Below are 17,933 nucleotides of genomic sequence, written 5' to 3'. Positions count from 1 at the left end.
TGCAACATGATCGAATCTCATACACATATATAATGCTCATGTCCACATACAATCATCATGATCATTGATCACACCTTACACTGCTAACATAGTAAGTTAGTAACATGCATGCGGCATGCCTCATCTACTCAATCTAGGGACTTTGGTATTTGAACATGGAAGTTATATATATTCTCGGAAATGCTTGGTTTGGTTCTGAATTTCTGATTTTTTTTTGTGGTTATATGAATATGGTTTGTGTTTATTTGGAACAAAATTATGTAACTACAGAAATATTGAAACAAATCAACAATCCTCTATTTTATGTGGCACAAAGCTTTAGGCATATAAATTTGCTTTGTGCTTTCAATTTTATGAACTTTAGGCACATATGACCCGTTTTACCGAGGTTTGTAACCGAATCCTCAGCAAGAAACAATATAGCCTAGCAAATCACCCATAAAAATATCATACTAAATAGTTATGCATTGTTAATCCATAGTCTTCCAAGGCTATGTTGATCTACTACTCATTCAAAGATGTGAAAACGCAAGGGAGAAACTGTCAACAAAAAGATGATATTAATCGGAGTAATAGAAGCTCTGGCTCTCAGGGGTTGGTAGCTTCCGCACCATAGAGTCCTCTGAAGTATTGCAATGCGACATCCATTGTGCACAAGGTGCAGGCTTATCGCAGACGCAACAGTAACACTGCATATATTCATTCATGTTAATCTCTATAGTTAAAATACTTGCCATATCAAAAGGAGGAAAAGACAGTTTCATAGATACTTGAACACCAAAGTCACCAATTTCATACTTATTTTTTCCTTAAATCCTTTAGAAAGAAAGAGACAAGTAATTACCAGACGACAATGGGTTGCATTGGGAGTTGATCCAAAGGGAAAAGTCAAGCACAGGTGTCTTGGATGTGGGTAATCCCTACAAGCCACCTGAGATTTCATCACATTTTCAAAAAATAAAGTTAGAGCAAAAATAGAGATAAACCTAGAAGTAATCCCTAAACTTCAAAACTAAGACCTGGCCTGTCTCATGGATAATATCCAGATCTTTATCATCATCACTGGAGACTGAGAGTTTTTTAAAGTCGAAAGAATCAAAAGGGTCGAAATCAAGAATGAAGCAGTCTTCTGTCTCCTCGATTCTCTTCATGTCTTGTCTGTTTTTCAGACATAATATGTTTCTGAGGGGAGTTGCTTCTTTCTTGATCTCCATTTTAAAGTCGAAAGAATCCAAAGTGTCGCAATCTAGAATGAAGCAGTCCTCTGTCTCCTCAATTCTCTTCATGTCTTGACTGTTTTTCAGACAGAGTATACCTCTGAGAGGAGTCATTTCTTTTTTATTCGTCTCCATTTTCTCTCTCAACTTGCACAGATCGAAAGGAAAAAGAGTGAGAGTCCAAACGTTTCTCTTCCTCTAGTTGTTTCCGACTTTCTGACTTCTTGCCTTAGTCACGTTAGCCCTTGGCCCATAATTTAGGCCCAGTTATTTTCCCAAAACTACAAATATAAAAGATAATGAACTGAATCAGTTTGGTTGGTTGTTATGATAATATGGAAATTTCCCCAAAATACCTTCAAATAACCATTAACGTACAAAAAATAGAAGTGACTCCTCTCACGAATACCAAAAGCTCCGAATCATTAGTTGTTTCATGTAGAACAACCAACCAAAAGGATGTACACCTCATTTCGTGTTTCCATTTATTTTACTTACAATTCATTTAGGTGCCAAAAAGGTAACAGATTACATCGATAACGCTGTTTTATTATCCTTTAATTGATACAAATGAACTTTCTTGATCATGACGTATCACTAACACGGTAGTAGGTAGGACTTTGGATTCTTCTTTTTATTAAAATTAAGATATCTGATTTTTGTTTCTTTCCAAATTGCTATTATAGACTCGTTTTGACAAAAAAAATTTCTAATTTCTGAAATTGAGATAATTGATACAAATTTATAATTTCTAAAAAATTGAGATAATTGATACAAATTTCTAATTTCACGTTAATTAATTAAAATAATTATAAAAAGTATATTAATTTTATTAAACCGATATCAAATTTTTTTTATCCAAACATTATTTATGATCCAATCATAATTTAGAAATGGTTTATCACACAGATTTAACCTAAATTATCTCAGTGTGAGCTGTTCATATCATTTGGAGGATTTTAATAGTACGATGGGTTTTATATAAAAATATGCTATACTTTTCAACCTTTTTAATATAAAACAAAATGTTCTTTGGAAAACAAAGCTAACAAATGTTTTAACGGACATAAATCATATTTAAATGTTTAATAAAAAAATACTTATTTTTTTCTACTATTTAACCCGATTATATATAACACGATTTTCTAATTAAATGAATGAAATTACCAATTTCAGAAAAACATATCTAATAATAAGCGAACATAATACATGTACGTCGGAACGATCCATTTCAATTCAGAAGTGTTCACAGCATCTTTCAAAGGAGTAGGTGAGAATGGTTGGTGTGGTTGGTGTGAACGAATATAAAAAAAACAATTCGGTCAAAAAAATTTGAGGACATATACAACCAACTATGACTTAAATAATTAACAAATTATTACTTTCTTTTTTGCAACTAACAAATTATTACTTGCAACGGCATTTTTAATTGTTAACCGATATTCATCACATATTAGAATGAATTATCTTTGATATTTTTGTTACAAAAATACTTACCCAGTTGAATTATTTAATAATTATAGATTGCAAAATACTACAGACTTTCTCAAAGATATTTTTCTCAAGAATTTTGGATCGAAAATTTGAAAATACTACATTTAAATACATATCATCTTGTTATATTTTGAAAAATGAATTTTTATATGAAACAAGAATTTTGGATCGAAATTGGTTGAAAACAACAAAATATGACGAGACAAATGTTTGTGACCATCCCTAGCTAAAATACTACGTAGTTCACAACTGAGAAGAAGAATCTTATACCAAACTTTTTCATAAATAATTATATATTTATTAATGTAAATTAATTCAATGTATTAGGTTAAACTTTCCAATCCATTGTTTCTAACATTCTATGAAAGCAAAATGTCGATGAAATGATTTAGCGTTGAATAAAATGATACGACATTAAGCAAAAGTGGGTTGCAATTAATTAGAAATGGCGTGTCGGTTCTACCCACCATACCATCTGTCCCAGTATTACATTTGCATAGTCTTCTCAAGTGTCAAGCCTCGTTCATTTTTCCTTTTATGAGTTTATTTATGATTGATGTATCTAATCTTAAAGTGGTCTTTTTCTTTCTTTCTGAACGGTTTATAATTTTAAGATAGTCTTCAATTAATAGTTTTTAGTGTACTAGTTTCTGGTTAAAATCATTAATAAATTTATTTTCTATAGTTTTCATGATACATAAAATCCACACATTCTTAATTAATAGTTAGCATATTTTCATTTTCCCCTTAACGCATCTACTCTTTCATTTTTTTGTATCTTGATTTTTATAGTTTAACAGTTTTATGTTTTATCTATAATTCTCTTTTGTACAACTGTTATTAATTAAGCTAAACAGTTAAACATTGAAAATCTAAAACCAGTTAGGGATTTATCATCGGCTTTATATCAGATTTAGGATATATTCTTTTTTTTTTGGTTAGAAAACTTTGATGACAAATTTCTTTTTAGTAGACGAAATCTGATATGCTAGAAAAAAAATTGATGGTGAGCTTATGGGTTATATACTTATATATGACTTATTAACACTTAAGAAAAATGTTGGCGTAGTTTTTTAGTAAGAAGAATAAATGTAAGAGTGATGCAAACTTAAAAAAAGTTATGATTAATTTTAGATATAACCTGCTTTGTAAAAAACAAAAGTTAGCAGTACATAGAATTGTCAAGTACTAGCCAAGTCTCACTAAAAATGGAAGACTAGTTACTGCTACCGAAATTTATAGAAAGTTTAGCACTTTGTCAAAAAAAAAAAAATTATAGAAAGTTTAACATATATTCAATATAACAAAAAGACGTTAAAGTCGGTATGGGCCAGCATAATAAATCACAATTTCCAGTGTTTAAAAGGGTATGGATGAAATAAACGCACATATTTTAGTGTACTTGTTTCTCTAGAAGGGATCGTAAATGAAATACTTCAGAAATAGCAGGCTTATTTAATGATACTAAAATACAAAAAAATTCTGAATTGTTTTCATTTAATTGGACCATGTGATTAAGCTAGATCAGAAACTTGAGTTAAAATAAAAAATGCCACTTGTCTACCTTCTTGTAATATATTTTCATATAAATAAACCTCATAACGTCCTACTTCTCACCCATCACACACTCCTCTCAAAACAGAGAAACAAAAGAAAAAGAAACATTCCAAGAATATCTTAGAGATTTCAAGAAAAATGGGATCAACGGCGGAGACACAGATAACTCCGGTACAAGTCACCGACGACGAAGCCGCTCTCTTTGCCATGCAGCTAGCCAGCGCCTCCGTCCTTCCCATGGTTTTAAAGTCCGCGCTAGACCTTGATCTTCTCGAGATCATGGCCAAGAACTCTTCTCCGATGTCTCCCTCTGAGATTGCTTCTAAACTTCAGACCAAAAACCCCGAAGCTCCGGTCATGCTCGACCGAATCCTCCGTCTTCTCACGTCTTACTCCATCCTCACCTGCTCCAACCGAACCATTCCCGGCGGAGACAGCGTCGAGAGGATTTACGGGCTTGGTCCGGTTTGCAAGTACTTGACCAAGAACGAAGATGGTGTCTCTATAGCTGCTCTTTGTCTTATGAACCAAGACAAGGTTCTCATGGAAAGCTGGTAAGTTTTTTACGATATAACCATGACATCTTTATTTGATGGATTTTGTGCTATATCAAGTTAGAAAAAAAAAAAAGTTAGAAAAAAAAGCTTCTTGATAATGTTGTTTCATAAGCTATGGTTCTTGGTTGATGTGAATCATGTGATGATTAAAATTGAATTGTGCAAAGGTAAAAGATGAGAGAGACTCGGCCACAAAGTGTCATAGACAATCAGACAAAATGATGCGTTGACACGTTTTCTATATCTGCTTCCACTAAAAAACTATATAATATTTTTAGTGGTTAAGCGAGCTCTATCGTTGAAATTTTTGTTTGCTAGTACTATACAAAATAATAAGAGGAAAATTAAAAAACACACTCTGTACTCTAGTTGTTTCATAGCTTTAAATATTTTTGTTGTATTCAATGTAGAGGTTTTTTTTTTTTTTTTGCAGAAAACACTCTCCATCATTATTATTTTATTTTGTGTTTCATTTTCTTGTCAACGTGTTTCATGGTTCTAAATAGAGAAGATGTAATTGTTCTTCCCTTTATTGAGGATCATTTAAGGAAACTATAATAAGAAGAGAACCGGTCTTCCGGTTATTTAGCAGCTAGCAAAGGAATATAGAAACATAATTTCAAACCGGCTGGTTCTCTTTGCATACCGGCAGCTCTATCATGATAACCAATTATAATCAACCTCAGGTGGATCAAGTCTGATCAATAGATTATCTTGAGATCAATTTATAAAAAAATATCCTAACTAGTGATAAATAAAAACGGTTAGATTAAGCTTTGTGTGAATGTGTGTGTTTTCTTAAACTCATACCAACGATACTTGTTTCAGGTACCATTTGAAAGATGCAATTCTTGATGGTGGGATTCCATTCAACAAGGCTTATGGAATGAGCGCTTTTGAGTACCACGGGAAGGATCTAAGGTTCAACACGGTATTCAACAATGGAATGTCTAACCATTCAACCATTACAATGAAGAAGATTCTCGAGACCTATAAGGGTTTTGAGGGTTTGACTTCTTTGGTTGACGTTGGTGGTGGCATTGGTGCTACTCTCAAAATGATTGTCTCTAAGTACCCTGACCTTAAAGGCATCAACTTTGATCTCCCACATGTCATCGAAGAAGCTACTTCTCATCCCGGTATATTACATTTTCCTAACATTTCACAATACTATATATGATTTCATTTACATATGATTAAGAGATTTGAGTAATTGTTAAATTTAATACAGGTATTGATCATGTTGGAGGAGATATGTTTGTAAGTGTCCCTAAAGGTGATGCAATTTTCATGAAGGTTAGTAATAACCAAAGCTCCTATACCGAAAACTCTTTTGACATTTATAAGTAACTAATCAAGGAAATTAAATCTCAAAACGTTTTGATTTGTTTCATTGTTGTAACAGTGGATATGCCACGACTGGAGCGATGAACACTGCGTGAAATTCTTGAAGAACTGCTACGAGGCGCTTCCAGAGGATGGAAAAGTGATACTAGCAGAGTGTATACTTCCAGAGACACCAGACTCAAGCCTCTCGACCAAACAAGTAGTCCATGTTGATTGCATTATGTTGGCTCACAACCCTGGAGGCAAAGAACGGACCGAGAAGGAGTTCGAGGCATTAGCTAAAGGATCAGGCTTCAAAGGCATCAATGTTGCCTGCAATGCTTTTGGTGTTTACGTTATTGAGCTGCTCAAAAAGATGTAAGACACACACACACACACACAATCCATGTAATCTATCTTATTAAAACTCAAGTACAAAATTGGAGTGTTTGAAGACTTGAATAAGATTATTAAACAAATTTGGAATGTTTGGAAACATGAATTGTAGTCTTTAAAAAAAAAAAATTAATTTTGTTTGGAAACAAGGATAGTAGTATTAAGAAAAAAGTAATGGGCTTATGTAATTAAGAAAAATTAAAAGTCCATCATATTATAAGAAACTATCTATCTGGGCCAGATTTAAAATATACGAAAACGGGTCAATCTAATTGTCTAAAACTTTTTCTTTTCTAAACTAACCATAAAACAAAATTTAAACTTTATACACATATTTCAAATCAAAATAATAATTTAAAGTTCATTTATATCAAAAATTGATTAAAAAATAATACATATATTTAAAAATAGATTTTTACTAAACTATTTTTCAATAACCATTATAAAAAAATGTTGTCAATATATATAACAAAAATACAATACAAAGCCCAATTTGAAATACCAACTCAAATTATGGTTTTTATATTTCATATTAAGTTTTAAAAATATAATATATGTAATTATTTATATGATGGTACGTATAAAATACGATTAATTATATAATGACAGTATACGATATATAATAATGAATAGGGATGGGATTTCGGGCACCCAAACGGGTTTGGTTCTGATCGGTTTGTGTTTCGGGTTTTCGGGGTCAAAGATTTAAGCCCTGTTAGGATGTTTCTAAATTTTGGTTTGAGTTTGATTCGGATCTCTGCGGGAATGGTTCGCGTTTGGATAATCCATTTAAATTATTTTAAAAGTTTTAAATCATTACCTATTTTAAATTTCTCAAAATATATAAATAAAATAATATATTACCTATAAATTTGAATAACATATGTTAGAATACCTAAGCTTAACATATCAATTGGCTTGATTTAAAATTTTGGATACTGAATCAATAATTATTTTAAGTATTTTTGGTGATTTGAGTATACTTTAACTATTGTAGATATTTACTTTTGACTATCTATATATATATATATATATTCAAGTATTTAAACCAATTTAAAAGTATCATTCTTAATATTTTATATACGTTAAATCTAAAAATAATTAATATATATAAGTACATAAATCTATTTTTAGATAAATTCGGGTATCTGAATACTTCGGTTCGGATCAGATTTGGTTTTCTAAATAACAAAATTTTGAATAATTTGAATATTTAATCAATTTATGTTCGGGTTTGGTATTATATTTTCGGATCGGTATCGGTTCTGTTTCTTGGATTCATTTTGTAAAACCCTAATAATTACATGAAAAAGCAAATATCAACATATTTTTCAAAATATATACCTGCGCGCCTGCGCGGGTCAAAATCTAGTAATGATATTATATGTAAACATTGCTTTCATGTACGTCTACTTCACCGTCTTTGTTTTAAAACTATGATGTGTAATAATGGTTTATTAAGAGATTGATCTAAAGTTTTCACTTATCTGGTTATTGATGTATCTTATTTGTTTGGAACAAACAACTTATGTAACTAAAGAAAAATAAAATACTGAGAAACTATTATTGAAGCAAGTCAAAAATCCAGTGATGGACAAAACTGAACCGAACCGCTTAAACCAACGAAACGAACCCAAGTCGACCCAACCAATTCATAGTGCATACTCGAACCACTCAGTTGATGTTTCTAACAACCCAAACAGTTTGGTTGATTTGGTTTAAAAACAAACCGAATAAAATGAATATATCCATTTACCTTTAGTATACAATCTCATAAATTTTTAATTTAATGACCATGGTGACTTTGTTTTATGTTTTGTAAATTGGATTTTAATTGTAATTACACTTGAACCAAATTAAAACCAGCGTGAATTAAACCAAACTCAACATAAACCGAAACAACGAACCTAATTAAACCACTCAAAATCGAATAGAAATTCCCACCCCTAAAAAAAAAATCTTATGGATAGACATAAACTGGTTGATCAAAAAAAGGATAGACATAAACTGATGCAACTAGTCAACATTCAAACACAATCCACGTGGACTATTCCTTAACCGACCAAACTAATTTCACGGAATCTTCTTCACAAACTCAAGACTTGTCAAACTTCTCTTACTCTTTCTAGACCTCTCTAGCTTTCCTTCTCGTTCCCAACTATATATATACTTTAATCTACCGTTCCCTTCTCGCCAAGAAACAAACATTTCCAATCTCTCAAAAGCTAGAAGAACCTCGATCAAGACAGCAAAACACAATTCAAGAACGATGATGTCGATCTTTAGCCCTTTCGAAGCTCTTTACGCTGAATCAAACGGCTTCAAGATGAAACTCCCAGGTGGCCAGAAACAAAGCTCTGGTGATAGTCAGTCGCCGGCGACGGAACAGCAAAAGAACTACGGGAGGATTCCGATAACATCAGACGACGAAAAGAATAAGAAGAAGGAGAAGAAGATCCAACCGATGAGGATAGCTCCAGAGCTAGACGGTGTTCATTGTTTTGAAACAATACTTCCTTTTTGATAATTTTCTATTTTTTATTGATTACTTGTAAGCAAATATATTTCCTTTTATATAAAGATTAATCAAAACTAATATTGAATGATCTAAATCTTGGATTATTTATTTTCATTCTATGAAGAAGTAGTTTGACTTTGACTTCTTGTAGTAGTAGTTGCTGTTCCTTGGGGCTCACGTTTTCTTCCACCAAACCTTTTCCCAAACCCTAGAAGAACCGCAGGAGGAACAAAACCGCCACCACTCAAAGTGCAAGCAACCGCAACAGCTCCACCGATAAACAACAGCTTCTTCAGATTCTCAGCTCCATTTCCTCGGTCCAACGTAACTGGAGCTTCAGTTTCAGGAGCTTCAGCTTCAGACGTTGCACCGTTGCTGAGCGAAACGAGATGTTCTGATGTGATCTTGGTGTTGATCTGAGCCATGAAAGCTGGCCGAGAAAGCTTGAACCCTCCTTCTCTTGAGAGTCTTTGCTCTTGGTAAGCGCGTAAACCAGGCTCCATCTTCTTCACTGCTCCCCACATTCCTCGTTTGACTCCGAGCTTTGCGATCTCCTTCGGTATCCCCATGTCTTCGTGGTGAAACAAAAGCACTTCGCAGGCACTTGTTACTCCATCGTCACTTCTTGATTCCACTGCATAAACCGATATATAAGTTATAACATCATTTTGTTATGTTGTTTCGTTCCTTGGATGATTACAAAGTGAATTTTTACCTGGTCGAATGCACCAACTTGAGTAGAACAAGTCTACACGTTTTTGTTTGTTGTTACGTGGTATACAAGGAACCGACACTCCCTGGAGCAAGAACAAGAGATGATGATTAGTGTTATTTAAAACAACTGCTTCACTTATACTCTCTATGCTCTCCATACCTTTGTTACACAGTAATAAGATTTGCCACAGTTCCATATCCTTCGACCAATCACGTACTCTCTATCACTACAGAAAAACGGGAACTGCCACATATCAAAAGAACAAAGTCAACCACACACAAAGTGAGAAAGCAAATCAAGAACTGATCAACCACAGGGACTAACTAACCTTGCGTATCCATCTAACAATCATGGTTCCAGTACTTGTACACTCTTCAACAGTTGTGGAACTAGCAAGCATTGTATCCCACGTCGGTCTAAACTCATCATCCCAGAAAAAATCTCTTACAACCTCAGGAGTTGCATCTTCAAACACAGTTCTGCTTCTATACTCAGTAGGACCATTCTAAAACACACAAGACAAAACTATGAGAAAAAAACTCATCCACCCTCTCTATGACAAAACCAAAAGAACAAGTGTTGTGTTACCTTAGGTTCTCTTAACCAAGCTTGATATCTCATACCAGGAATAAACTGATCCATCATCTGAATCCAAGGAAGACCACCATCTTTCCTCTCAACCAGTTGCACAAGATTCCTCAAATCTAACTCTGTTACAGTATTAGGCAACCTCTCCTCTGTTTTCTTCCCTCTACACAAAAAAAAAAATTTAACTAAAACAACCAAAAAAAAAAGAAAAACTCCTTTTCATAAGTCAACCCCTAAACTAAAGCTTACCCATCAAGTACATGTACTTGTTCAGAAGAAGAAACAGGAGAAATTGTTTTCTGTTGTCTTAAAGCCATATTCCACGTGCCACAAACAAGAGTTTTGAAGCAAGGAGCTGAACCAAAACCCTTTAACGGAGAAGGAGATGATGGCGAAGACAACTCGAAAGATCTAGGAGCGGAGCATTGTGACTGGACTTTCTCTTCACTAGGAGAAGAAACCCATCTGGGTCTCCATGCCCATCCTATGAGCAACCCAACAACGAAAGCCAGCCATCCTAAGATGAGTCCTAAGATGATGGTCATGAGCAAAGCCATAGTCTTTAAGAAAGAGTGGGTATGTTTTGAATAAAAGCGAAGTTTGTTGGATAAATATAAAAAGAAATGAGGAGGGAGAGGAAGACGACAGAGAAAGTGATACGCGTGGTGAGAAGAAGTGGAAGAAACTTGTGGTTAAGGTGTTTTAGTTGGTATTATAGAGATGGAGTTTCTTCTTTAAGCTAAAACAATCATTGAGGGAGGTTGAAAGGGCATTGCTTTTTAGAGGAGAATGGTGGGCGGAACAGTGTGAAACTACGACCACCGTCCACCTCCGACCAAATCTGTAGTTCCTAAACTACTTCTTTTTAGGGTTTATTTTTCTTTCCTCATTTAAATCGTGGGGGGTTTTAGGTCTGGGCATTCGAGATTTTGGATAGAGTTTAAATTTGTAAGTCTGATTTGGACCGGTTTGGTTCTATCATTGTGGGGGTGGTAGCTCAGCGATTGGACCGGTTTGGTTTTGTACACGAAACAATTATTGTGCTCTAAATTGTTATGGACACTTTGACTTCATTATAAAATGGTCACTGAAATGATTATGAATTTGAAAACAAAAATTTGTATTCAAATGATTTTTACATGTATATGGAAATACAAATGTGTTATACACAAGTTGCAATACACAAACTTCAACTTGAATAATACACAAAACACTGTTGTATATGAATTTTCTTTTTCTAGCTATCTGATTCGTCACATAAAAAAAATTATATATGTATTTGCTAAAGATTTGAATTTTAGAGAACAAATAAGGAAAAAATAAATAAAAGAGGCGTGGTAAAAAAAAAGGAGGTAGGTGGAAGAACTAACCTTCTCTCAATCTATACACTTTTGAATAGAGATGGTTTTTACTTGAGTAAAAAATAATTCACTTTCTCCTCGGCTTCATAGACGAACCGGTAATCCAAAATTCTGAAAAGTTCTGATTTCACCTCGTAAACCGCCGGTCACGATCACCATAGACCAAGCAGAAGCATTCGGTTTTGCGTTAACCGGTCCATTCGAAAAGTCCACGCTCACACTAGGACTAGTTCGTGCTCGGTTCTTTGCAGCAAGCAAAAGCTTCTCATCGGGCCATGTCGCTGACATTCTATCGATGAAGTATCGGTTTGTGGCACTCGAAATGATACCGTTGGTGACGGCTGTGTTGTTGACTGGATCGTTGACAGGTGTTGGTGGGTTATTGGCTGTGGAAGGCGATTGGTCGGGGCTGTTGTTGTTGTTACTGATCTTGCCAGGCCAAGGTGCAGCCACTGAGACGTCTCGACAGTAAAAGTGTTCGTATGTGTTTGTGACTGTTACACGTTTGCTTCTACCAGCTCGAGTCTCTGAGTCGTAGTTCCATACATACACATTAGAGTCTTCGCTCGCCGAGACTAAGAATTTTCCGTTTGATGTAAGTGAGGCCGAGATTTGGCTATTCGTGTTGCGAAATCCTACAAGACCAAACAGAGAAACACAAGAACGTTGAGCTTGTCCACTTTCGAGATAATGTGTAAGAGAACATCATCAATCTTGCTTACCTTTAAACTTGTGAACAAGGTCAACACCGTCAACCACACGCGCACGTGAATCTGCAGATGTGACAAGCACTTCCGATGAACTTCCCGCCACAAACTGGCTCATGAACATTCAACGTTAGTAATAATAATATAATCAAAAGAACAGAACATAACGGTGTTAGCTTGTTGCTTTAGCTTTTACCTGAAAACCAGTGATTTTCTTGTGATTGGATTTCTTTTTCTTGTTCTTCAAATTGATTTCCTTTCTCTGCTGCAGTCTGTTATCTAGAAACCCACAAAAAAATAAGTTCGAAGGACGAGACAGATAAACTATTTAGACTTCAAAGGACGAGATAAGTAAGGTTAATGAGTTTATATACCACTTGTGTTGTATAAGCAACAAGTCCCCTTGTATGAACCAACCAATGCACCCTTTACAAACCAAGAGAGCTTCATCAGTATTGTGCGATTTAATTTTCCCCGAACTCACTTTGTTACATAGAAAAAAAAAAACTTAATGGTGTACCTGACCATCCGGTGTGTAGCAGGCAGCTGTGACCATCTCATGAAGATCCTTCCAATCAACGACTTGATGATCAGGAATGCTCCATATTCGAACTTTTGCATCCAACGATCCACTGATGAAGTAATTGTCGTCAACGGGATTAAACTGGATGCACGTCACTGTGCCCACGAAACAAAAGAGGTAGATGAGTGAAAATCTAATGTTACTTAGCCGACATGTATAGGTTGTTATCTCTACTTCATGTGTTGCAGGGATATGGAAGAGGCTTGGGACTAAAGTTTCATGAAACAGATATATATTGACATATGAATTTTTTCCAGAATGAGAGTTAACAATTAAGCAGCTTATTTGTTCTCCTTTCAATGTATGCTTAGTTTCCTAGAGACTAGCAAAAGTAAATCACTGTCACTGACAGGGAACAAGAGAGTATATACACTCACCGTAGTCACTATGCGAGAAGACTTTCAAACATGCCTTGCTAGATAAATCCCATAGACGAACTGTCTTATCCATCGAAGAGGAAAGCAAGTGCTGGAAACAAAAACAAGTGGAAGTGCATCTGATTAAAGAATAGCTGATTCTCACATAACAATCCAGAAGGCCTACACTTAGTACTAACAAAAAGGTTGGGAATAGCAAAATAAGATGCTCAGGAGTAGTACCAACCTGAGATTTCGACCACGCAAGGTCAAGAACATCATCCAAATGCCCTACAAACGAGCACACGGGTATCTCTGAAAGACCAAAGACAGTTTCTGGAACCAGAACATTGTCCAAGCTCACTGATTTTCTGCTAAAAGATGTTCTCCCTCTTCTCATTGGAGACACTGAAGCTGGTTCTGGAGACCCATTTGCCAACACCGACAAATTTACACCTCCATCGTCTTGTTTATCCACCAACAAGAGCTCCCCCTTCCTTTCTGATTCAACAACCTCCCAAATCTGAATAACACAATCCTCACCAGCACTAGCAAGATACCTCCCATCCAAACTGAACCTAATACTCCATATCGACCCTTTATGAGCTTCAATCTCCTGGCTCTTGAAAAGCGCCGTGAGCTCTTTACACGACTTCCCATACTGCCTAACCTTAACTCTCTCCGGGTCCTGAAATGTCACGTCTCGGCTATCATCAGTCGCAGAGCTAAGCCTCTGCCCTCCTCTCTCCGACGGCGAATCCCTCTCATCAGTGCTTCTTCTCTCTTTATACCCTGTCACGCTACTAGCAACGCTCTTTATACTCTTGAACCAACTCCCTTTCCGTCTATGCTTAGTTCCACTTACGCTGGTACTCAAATCCACAGAGTCTTTACAAACGTCTTCAACGCTTTGCCTCCTCATCAGCTCTAGAACAATGGGTGATGTCCCAGCACACATCTCAAACTCCTCCAGAGTCAGTTGCCGATCAGTACCTACCTCCTTCAACTTCTCCAACACTCCGTCTTCTCTGACTTCGTTCACAACGAACTCTCTGCCGTTATCTAGATTCTTAATCGTGCACATTTGCTCCTCCATTACAACATCTATTGGATCTTTGCTTATGAAATCAAGAACCACATTGTTATCATTGAGAGAACAACGAAGCTTACTATTATCGACTACTACGTCTGATCTCAGCGAAGAGACGCATCTACCGTTGTGACTCGATCTAGCGAAATGAGAGCTGCGGATACCTTTTCTACGGCGGAGACGGCTCGACGGAGCGAGATCCGGCTCGTTGCTGAGTCCCAACCCGCGTAGGAGCCTGATTCGTCTCTCGGATACGGACTCAGGCTCGGATTTCCACAGATCGAATCCGGAGGGGAGGGGAAACGGATTCGGATCGTGGATCGCGCTGGGGTCGGAGTCGTAGTCGGAGTTGGAAGTGGAGCAGGAGCAGGAAGAGAGAACGCGGTCGAGAGACTCGAAGAAACATTCGTCGTCGTCGTCTTCTTCTTCGTCGTTGTGAGCTACGAATCTAGCGACGTCGTTTCGTCCCGTCATCATCATTACCTTTATCATGGTTGTTAGCTGGCTACATCAGGGGGCAGAGGAAGATTATGCCTTCCTTCCTCCGTCTCTCCCCCTCGCTCGATACGTTGACTTTTTCTAGGAGTTAGCCAGGGTTCGCGAGAATCTAAACGACGTCGGGTAATGGGATGGTTAGTTGAGTAGAGAGTCAGATCGGAGAGTAATGGTTTCTTTTTTTTTTGGGGAGGGAGGAGAGAGAAAAACAGTTTGGTGTTTATTGTCCTGCCAGAGAGAGGGAGAGAGGACGCACCACCGCAACGATTTTATTTAAATTCGATGTTTTCTTTTTCTTTTCATTTAATTTCGTTTTTACATTTTTAATACAATATCTGGTAAAAACATTATCACCATTTACCATTCAGTTTAATTATATTTTAAAATTTAATTATTGCTTAAAGAAACCAAAAATTCAAAATAAAATAGTGACACGGATATACATTAAAAATTAGGGATATAAAATGATTCAACTTGTTCAAAATCAAATGACTAGAACGTTAATTTTACGTATGTAATATGCTTTATTAGTCTTTATTATTGCAGAAATCGTGCCTAGAAACTATAATGGAAAGCAAAAAACTAGAATGGAAAGCATATGCACATGCAGATGGACAGTACTAGTATTTTATTTTTATGATTATAGATAATTAAAATAGCTATATTTGTTCAGATGTAGAGAGAGGTGTATGCATAAGAGGAGAATGATATATCAAATCTTACCAATTTTTTTGGCAAATGATTAAGACTAATATGACTGCCTGATACCTTAATAAATTCGTGAAATGACTTCAGAACTTTTATATAAAAGAGAGTCGATCTGAAAATTAAAATCATAACCACTAAAAATAACAGCAAATAAATAAATGTAACTGTCGCTAGTATTTTTGTAGATATTGAGAAACAACATAATTTTCTTTAAGTTACATTTCAAAATTTTGGGATAGTTACTTAGAAAAATATACGACTACTACCAGTAACAAGATTTTATTTTTTTGCTAATCTACTTAAATGTCAGTTGGATATACAACAATATTATAAAATTCTAACACATTGTTAATGCACGTTCATATCATATAGATACAAAGCTTTTTTAAAATTTGCCTCAGTTTAATAAAAAGAACGAAAATAAGCAATGATAGTGCGTATATTTAAAAGGCTATAATAAGAGGAGAATGATATATCAAATCTGCTACTTTTATTCAGCTCTATGCCTCGCTATACAAAAGAGTTCGAATACTGAGGTGTACAAATATAGTTGAACTAACAAGAAAATATTTATATTTTAAAACAAAATAAATCCTATAAATAAATACAAATTTTGTTTGAAGAAAAAATAAAAATTGTTATAAGAGAAAAATATGTGTTAGCAGTGAAGAAATAAAAAAGCGTTTCATTAGGTGATTGTGGTGGTGCGGTGGATCATACGTTCTTTGTGATTTAAGTTATCACAGGCGTATTGAGCATTTACTAATGTCACTATAAGTTTATTGATGTTTCCGTGCATGTGTGCAATGTTCTGGATATTTTTAGATAAGTGAAATGTAGATTAAGGAAAATTTATCTCATAATTATCTCAAGGAGTGAGAAGAAATCGGACATTTGGACTTCATTATAATTTTTTATATATTTATTTACTTCATTTGATTTTTGCCACACCCACACTAACATACCGTATTTAAACAAGAAAAAAAATGCATTTACTAAAATACTTGATGGTAAAAAAAAAATACTTGATGGTTGTCTGATATGATGTTGCAAGTCATTGCGCATTATAAAAAAAATAGCGTTATTATAGTATATATAATAGAGACTAAATTATGGACATTCTGTAACCAAAGATATAAGGGAAAATGTTAAGTAAAAAAAAGATACAAGGGAAAATTTTGATTCTGTTAACTTCTTTTGCTATATAAATATACCATATATTGTATCTATATAATATGACAGCCGTTCATATTCTAAGTTTCAATACACATAGTTGGCCGGAAAAAGACGACCAAATCTTGATAAGAATCCATTAATAGCAATCATTTTACTTAAGCAGCTTAGAAATGCTTTTCTGGTCTCTTTTTAATAATCTTAAAAGAGAAGAAAACAATAGAACTACAATTAATTATGGACAGACTAATTATAGAAAGAACTATATGAATATGAAAATCACAGACATGCCACATGCGTTGATTCTTATAACACAGCTGTTTAGTTAATTAAGCCTACTGATACGATTACTGTCCTAAACCACTGAATATCAAGGAAAAATATTTATATGACGAATAATGTTTTTTTCTCTCTATATATATACATGTGAGGTGCTGGTGATGATTGTTTTGATTTTAGTTTAATCAAAATCTAATTTTCCTTAACAGCACCCAGGACTACTGTCAAGGCCATTTGCAAACTAAAATTTATCCAGCGTTTCTTTACTTTCTTTCATTTTCATGGTCCTTGCACGTTCAGAAAGATTATAACTAATTAGATACTGCGAGTCTGCGACTAACCAGCCAAGACAATAAACAATTGTTATCTTCATGAATGATAACAAGTTAACAACAACGGCGATAACAATAATCAACTAAAATTTTCTGAAAATACGAAAGCAAATATAACAAATTGATGGGGTTCATCCTCTTTTTATGGTTAATATATAAAAATTTTACTTGCCTAACTATTAGACACCCATCTATGTTAGCATGATCTAAAGTTTAATTAGGTATGTGAAGGCATGCGTGGGTTTAGATCTGCTGATTACGAAGATTCTCTTTCATTGTTTGCTTTGCAGTACGTAATCGTTTCTAAATAGGAGCTCGAACGCGCACCTAACGTCAATCTCAGTGTTAACTTGAAGCCTTGAAGTCGTTTTTCACAATAACCATCCTCCATCGTTTCCTTTCTTGCTTGATAAGAAAGTGACAAATATCGTATCACTATTCTTAGCTAAAAGAAGTCTACAGAGTATATAGGACTTACTCA

At 34.9% G+C, this 17,933-nt stretch overlaps 5 protein-coding genes across 6 annotated transcripts; 2 read left to right on the top strand and 3 right to left on the bottom strand.

Moving 5' to 3' along the window:
* Positions 1–418: 418 nt before the first annotated feature.
* Positions 419–4,057, bottom strand: LOC103857056. The gene is made up of 3 exons (XM_009134204.3): positions 1,020–4,057; positions 845–931; positions 419–689 (listed from the first exon to the last, which is right to left on the bottom strand). The coding sequence occupies exons 1-3, from the start codon at positions 1,350–1,352 to the stop codon at positions 561–563; spliced, it is 549 nt and encodes a 182-aa protein (XP_009132452.1). The 5' UTR covers positions 1,353–4,057; the 3' UTR covers positions 419–560.
* Positions 4,058–4,310: 253 nt separating this feature from the next.
* On the top strand, positions 4,311–8,028 carry LOC103857055 (flavone 3'-O-methyltransferase 1). Of its 2 annotated transcripts, XM_018657682.2 has the most exons (5): positions 4,337–4,822; positions 5,654–5,964; positions 6,057–6,121; positions 6,231–6,564; positions 7,921–8,028. In XM_018657682.2, exons 1-4 carry the CDS (start codon positions 4,407–4,409, stop codon positions 6,531–6,533), a joined length of 1,095 nt encoding a protein of 364 aa, XP_018513198.1. In that variant the 5' UTR covers positions 4,337–4,406; the 3' UTR covers positions 6,534–6,564; positions 7,921–8,028. The 2 variants fall into 2 exon arrangements, with proteins under 2 accessions (XP_009132451.1, XP_018513198.1); XM_009134203.3 differs by lacking the exon at positions 7,921–8,028 and having other exon boundaries at positions 4,311–4,822; positions 6,231–6,547.
* A 238-nt stretch (positions 8,029–8,266) lies between these two features.
* LOC103857053 lies at positions 8,267–9,159 on the top strand. The gene has a single exon (XM_009134201.3). It carries the CDS (start codon positions 8,817–8,819, stop codon positions 9,069–9,071), a length of 255 nt encoding a protein of 84 aa, XP_009132449.1. The 5' UTR covers positions 8,267–8,816; the 3' UTR covers positions 9,072–9,159.
* Positions 9,067–11,261, bottom strand: LOC103857054. Its single transcript, XM_009134202.3, has 6 exons — positions 10,618–11,261; positions 10,369–10,531; positions 10,109–10,285; positions 9,940–10,023; positions 9,781–9,862; positions 9,067–9,699 (listed from the first exon to the last, which is right to left on the bottom strand). Exons 1-6 carry the CDS (start codon positions 10,923–10,925, stop codon positions 9,182–9,184), a joined length of 1,332 nt encoding a protein of 443 aa, XP_009132450.1. The 5' UTR covers positions 10,926–11,261; the 3' UTR covers positions 9,067–9,181.
* Positions 11,262–11,620: 359 nt separating this feature from the next.
* LOC103857052 (WD repeat-containing protein 44) lies at positions 11,621–17,865 on the bottom strand. The gene is made up of 7 exons (XM_009134200.3): positions 13,623–17,865; positions 13,397–13,487; positions 12,957–13,114; positions 12,811–12,862; positions 12,633–12,715; positions 12,452–12,545; positions 11,621–12,364 (listed from the first exon to the last, which is right to left on the bottom strand). Exons 1-7 carry the CDS (start codon positions 14,955–14,957, stop codon positions 11,814–11,816), a joined length of 2,364 nt encoding a protein of 787 aa, XP_009132448.1. The 5' UTR covers positions 14,958–17,865; the 3' UTR covers positions 11,621–11,813.
* Between the last annotated feature and the right edge of the window lie 68 nt (positions 17,866–17,933).

This window comes from Brassica rapa, chromosome A03 (genome assembly GCF_000309985.2).
Source record: "Brassica rapa cultivar Chiifu-401-42 chromosome A03, CAAS_Brap_v3.01, whole genome shotgun sequence".
In the NCBI taxonomy this organism is placed as follows: domain Eukaryota; kingdom Viridiplantae; phylum Streptophyta; class Magnoliopsida; order Brassicales; family Brassicaceae; genus Brassica; species Brassica rapa.
This window is presented reverse-complemented; position numbering and strand designations above follow the sequence as displayed.